Here is a 5,468-nt window from a genome sequence, read left to right on the forward strand (position 1 = left end):
TGCAGGATCCTCTACAGAAAAATATATAATATTGTAAAACACATTTTCAAAGGGGGCTCATTTGAATGTGAAAGGGGGCAGATGGTTAACATGGATTGATCCTTTGGCATGGTCTCCAGCAACCCAGTTAAGCCATACCAACGAGTTGTGATCCATGAGTAAAGTAAAGTAAACTGTTGTCCATAAATGTATGGCTGTAGCTGTTTGGGGGCCCACATCCCCGCCAGACACTACTTTTCGATGGCGGCTTGGCTCACCTCCTGGGGTAGTAGTTTTCTGCTGAGGTAAGCTACTGGATGTTCTCCGCCATCATCCCCTACCTGGCTCAGCACCGCTTCTAATCCAAACACAGAAGCATCCGTATGGATGAGAAAAAAAGTTTATTCGGATTAGGAGCAGCCAGGACGGGTGCATTTATCAGAGCACTCTTAAGGTATTGGAACGCTTGCTCACACTCTGGGGTCCAGTGTACTTGTCGGGGCAAGTTCTTTCTGGTCAGGACGGTGAAGGGGTTAGCTAGGGCACGGTAATTGGGGATAAGCTTTCAATAGTAACCAGCAGTCCCTAGGAAGGCGCCATCACCTGGGTCTTAGTGCAGGGAAGGTGCCAATTAGCTTCGGCCTCAATCTTTGCAGGATCAGGTTTCTGTTTCCAACACCCTACTCTGTTTCCCAGATGCTGCACTTCTGCCATTCCTATAACGTTAATCCGGCTTCCCTGATCTTGTCTAGTACTGCGCCTATATGTTCTTCCCAAGTGTCGCTGTATATGGCGATGTCTTCCAGGTATGCGCAAGCATAATCCTGGAGGCCATCCAACAGTCGGTCCACCATCCAGGCATCTCCTGCCTCATATTCTCCCAAACCGCCTCTAGTATTCGGTATGGGGTCATAAGTTTCTATTCTGTGGGTGGCAGGGGCGCAGGGAGGCAATTGCCCCAGGCCTCCCTAAATCATGTTAAAAATGGCTGCTGTCTTTAACATGCCTTAGGGTGCCAGAGCAGGGGGGTGCAAAAATCCAAATCCCCTGCCATTGACTGGGGATTGGGATTTTTCAACTCACCTTACTCTCCCTGCAGTCAGTGGAGTCGGCCGGTCTCTCCTGATCATGTCAGAAGGAGGGGGCGTGACTTCCACTGCTCTTCTCCTAGGACCACAGGTGATGACGCATTTTTTTTAAAGGGGGGGCAGCAAAATGCTGTGTAGCCAAAAATCCTTGCCCTGGGTGCAATGGACCACTTGACTGGAATTGTCCCCCAAGCCGAAAGTTGCCAGCCCTCCCCTGGTGGGCAGTCAGTGGGGTAAACCCTGGCAGATTAGAGAAAGTCTCTCTGTTTTCATACAGCATCTGCTGCGCTTGTCTGCGTTCTCTCTGAGACAGTCGGTCCCCTAAGTGGATCTCATCTATGTACCGTGCCTGAACTCCATCCTCTAGGATATCTCTCTGTCTCAGTCGGTCCCTTAAGTGGATCTCATCTATGTACCGTGCCTGAACTCCATCCTCTAGGAGATCTCTCTGTCTCAGTCGGTCCCTTAAGTGGATCTCATCTATGTACCGTGCCTGAACACCATCCTCTAGAAGATCAGGGAGGGGAAGATTATAAAAATCTTCCGAGGCTGGGGCACATATAGCGGCTACATCCTCTGTCCGCTTGTGGTAGGGTTTTAGCATGTTAACATGTAACATGCGTCTAACTCCTTCACCTGAGCAAGGACCGATAACGTAGGTAGTGCCAGATTTCTGTTCAACTACCCGATATGGGCCCTGCCAGGCAACCTGTAGCCTGTCATGTCGGACAGGTTTCAAAACCAGAACCATCTGACCGACTTGAAAGGTCCTGGCCCCTTTATCATACCATTTGCGCTTGTGCTCTTGTGCCGCCTGGAGGTTCTCACGCACAAGGGGAGTGAGTTCCTTCAGTTGGTCCCGAAGCTCCAGCACATAGGGAACGATGGGGATCCCTTCCTGATCCACAACCCCCTCCCAGTGTTCTCGGACTAGGTCTAAGGGCCCTCTAAGCTTTTGCCCTAATAACAATTCAAACGGAGAGAATCCTGTAGATTCCTGGGGCACCTCCCGGTAAGCGAACAGAAGATGTGGCAGGAATCTTTCCCAATCCTTGCGGGTTGCTGCAAAGGTAGAGAGCATCTGCTTCAGCGTATCATTAGTCTGGGGGTGGTATGGGGCTCTAAAGATGGGTTTAAAGCCGGCGAGCTTCCACAGTTGGTGAGTCATCTCGGCAATAAACTGGGTGCCCATATCCGAGACAATCTCCCGGGGGAAACCCATACGGGAGAACACTCGCATCAGGGCCCCAGCCACAATCTCCGCCTGAAGATTGTTCAGGGCAACTGCCTCAGGATACCGAGTCGCGTAGTCCACAATGATCAGAATATATTTCTTCCCAGTGGGACTAGGCTTGGCCAAGGGACCGATAAAGTCGACAGCTATTCGGCCGAAGGGGTCTGCAATAATGGGCAGAGGATAGAGATTAATCTTACGCCTGTCGCCCCGCTTCACCACTTTCTGACAGACATCACAAGACTGGCAGTATTGCCGTAGTTCTTTGGAGATGTCTGGCCAGAAAAACCTTTGGGTGAGCCGGTGTTTGGTACGATTCAATCCCAAATGCCCTGCTAGGGGAATATCGTGAGCTATCTTCAGCAGCTCAAGTCGATATTTCATGGGTACCACCAGCTGTTTGGTGGTAGTAGAAGCGGTCCCTGGACTTATCCTCTCTGCTATGCGATATAACAATCCCCTCTCCCAGATAAATTGCTCCCCCAATTCTGTCTGACTAGTGGTCACTTTGCCTTTATACTTCTGGAGGGAAGGGTCAGAAACTACTTCTTTCAAAAACTCGGCTGGGGTATCCCAGAGCAAGGCAACCGGGGCAAGGGTGCCTACCCGAGCCTCAGAGTGTGAGCCGTCCTGGGTGTTGTAGGCCTGTTGTCTGGTCATCACAGGGTGCGATTCCTCGGGACTGTCAGCTGGTACATATGTGGAGTTTAGCTGGCCCAGGTCGTTGCCCAATAGCACATCGGCCGGTAGGTGATTCATGAGCCCCACCTTCACAATCTTGTTTCCAGCGCCCCAGTCAAGATTAACTTTTGCAGTGGGTAGACGATGGATGGCTCCTCCTGCTACCCGGACGGCGACTGTTCCTCCTGTCATCTCTGCCTCTTTGATCAGCTGGCGCTGTACTAGGGTCAGCGTGGCTCTGGTGTCCTGCAGACCTTGCACAGTGCGCCCATTCAACTTTACCGGCTGCCCGTGACGGTTTTGATTGTCTGCCGCGGCTTGTACTGGATCCGCCTCATGCAGGAAGGTCCAGACCTCCTCGTCGGGGTTGGGGCTGTACATGGGAGCAGCCTGGTAACAGTGGGCGGCTTCTTGGGGTGCTGGAGGGGACCCTGGGGAGATCCACTGAGAACAGTCTCTCTGTTGAGGGCAATCTCTTCTCATGTGGCCATACTGGAGACATTGATGGCACTGAGTAGCTGCCCTTTTCGGTGCCCTCTGGATTGGAACTGGAGGCGGTAGGCTTCTGGATGCGGGTGCTGAAGTCAGAGGAACCGGTGGTGAAGTACGCATGAGTGGTTGGTAGCTGCGGAAGTTAGTAGGCCGTTGGGGATGTCGGGCATCCAAGTACTCATCTGCCCGCTGTGCTGCTTCCATCAGAGGTTTGGGTTGCTCGTCCCTCACCCATTCATCCATCTCTGTGGAGAGGCCATTGTAGCGGCCCCTTTCGCATCGTGTAAAGAAAGGAGAGGAGGGCGTCTGACGGGTGCGGTCATTTATTCGCTGCATCAGAAGTTTGCAGGAGTGCTCTGAACACCAACAACGTCAATATCTTAAAACACCTCGAGCGCCGTAAGCACCATAAGCACCGTGTAACTGTAATAGGACATACAAATACAGTTTGTTTACAGAGTTTCACCGAAAGGGTTACAAACACGACTACATCAGGACTACAAACATCTGCATACATCGATATTACATTAAAGGGACACTATAGTCACCTGAACAACTTTAGCTTAATGAAGCAGTTTTGGTGTATAGAACATGCCCCTGCAGCCTCACTGCTCAATCCTCTGCCATTTAGGAGTTAAATCCCTTTGTTTATGAACCCTAGTCACACCTCCCTGAATAGCCTTCCATAAACACTTCCTGTAAAGAGAGCCCTATTTAGGCTCTCTTTATTGCAAGTTCTGTTTAATTAAGATTTTCTTATCCTCTGCTATTTTAATAGCTTGCTAGACCCTGCAAGAGCCTCCTGTATGTGATTAAAGTTCAATTTAGAGATTGATATACAATTATTTAAGGTAAATTACATCTGTTTGAAAGTGAAACCAGTTTTTTTTTCCATGCAGGCTCTGTCAATCATAGCCAAGGGAGGTGTGGCTAGGGCTGCATAAACAGAAACAAAGTGATTTAACTCCTAAATGACAGTGAATTGAGCAGTGAAATTGCAGGGGAAGGATCTATACACTAAAACTGCTTTATTTAGCTAAAGTAATTTAGGTGACTATAGTGTTCCTTTAAACATCTGAGGAATACAAACTATACACAGAGATTTGGACTATACTTTTACACAAACGTTGGCTTATACACACACACACACACAACATAACCAACGCATGGACACATTTAATGTCCTGATGGCGCTATATAAATAATAAAATAATATACACTTTTATAAACATGTACTTGTACAGCTTACCTCTCTCTGCTTGCCAAGGGGTGATACGTTACACTTTAGGAAACCCAGATAACGATCTCCTTTCCACGAGGTGCAGCTGGCTGGCTTTGCACCTGAATGCTGAGTCACAAAGAGCCTATTGCTGCAGGAAGTGGAGGAAGGAGAGGAGGTGGTGTGACGCTCAAACATTCCCCAGGAAACAAAAAGGAGGCAGAAAGGTTCCGGCTGTGGCAGTCAGTGCAGAACAAAGATTGAAAATGATACACTTACAATTAGACACTCACAGCCATTATAAAATTGCTCCAGCAGGAACATTTGGACAAATTGGGGGGCTGATTATACATAGATTGGATTTATCAAAATTAGGGGATTATCCACTAAATCAAAATGTCTAAAATTATACCCCATTGCATCTTTGGGGTCAGTATTCAACCTGCAGTGTGCAATTGTTTGCTATAATGATCATATATCACATATAAAATACAATGGTTTCTATCAGATGGAAAATTAATGATCACCTAAATCGACATTTATGGTGATAAAGTGAACCATCTATATATATCTCAACTGTATAGGAGTCAGCTCTCACATTTTTGAGATTTTTGTCCCCCATTGTCTCTAAACTACCCTCATGAGTACCATTAAATTGGGTGATAGTAACATCGGTTGGCAGGGCCGCCACCAGAAATGTTGGGGCCCCTGACAAAGCACAAGGTCTGGGCCCCCCTGCCCCATCCCCCCCGGCCCGCCCCATCCCCCCGGCCCT

General features: G+C 48.7%; 1 protein-coding gene across 1 annotated transcript; it reads right to left on the minus strand.

Moving 5' to 3' along the window:
- Positions 1-892: 892 nt before the first annotated feature.
- LOC134615116 (uncharacterized) lies at positions 893-4,858 on the minus strand. Its single transcript, XM_063459534.1, has 2 exons — positions 4,724-4,858; positions 893-3,897 (listed from the first exon to the last, which is right to left on the minus strand). Exon 2 carries the CDS (start codon positions 3,808-3,810, stop codon positions 1,147-1,149), a length of 2,664 nt encoding a protein of 887 aa, XP_063315604.1. The 5' UTR covers positions 3,811-3,897; positions 4,724-4,858; the 3' UTR covers positions 893-1,146.
- Between the last annotated feature and the right edge of the window lie 610 nt (positions 4,859-5,468).

This window comes from Pelobates fuscus, chromosome 6 (genome assembly GCF_036172605.1).
Source record: "Pelobates fuscus isolate aPelFus1 chromosome 6, aPelFus1.pri, whole genome shotgun sequence".
Classification (NCBI taxonomy): domain Eukaryota; kingdom Metazoa; phylum Chordata; class Amphibia; order Anura; family Pelobatidae; genus Pelobates; species Pelobates fuscus.

Coding starts and splice junctions, on each gene's coding strand:
- LOC134615116 (XM_063459534.1), bottom strand. CDS start 3,810: ATGCAGCGAATAAATGACCGCACCCGTCAGACGCCCTCCTCTCCTTTC.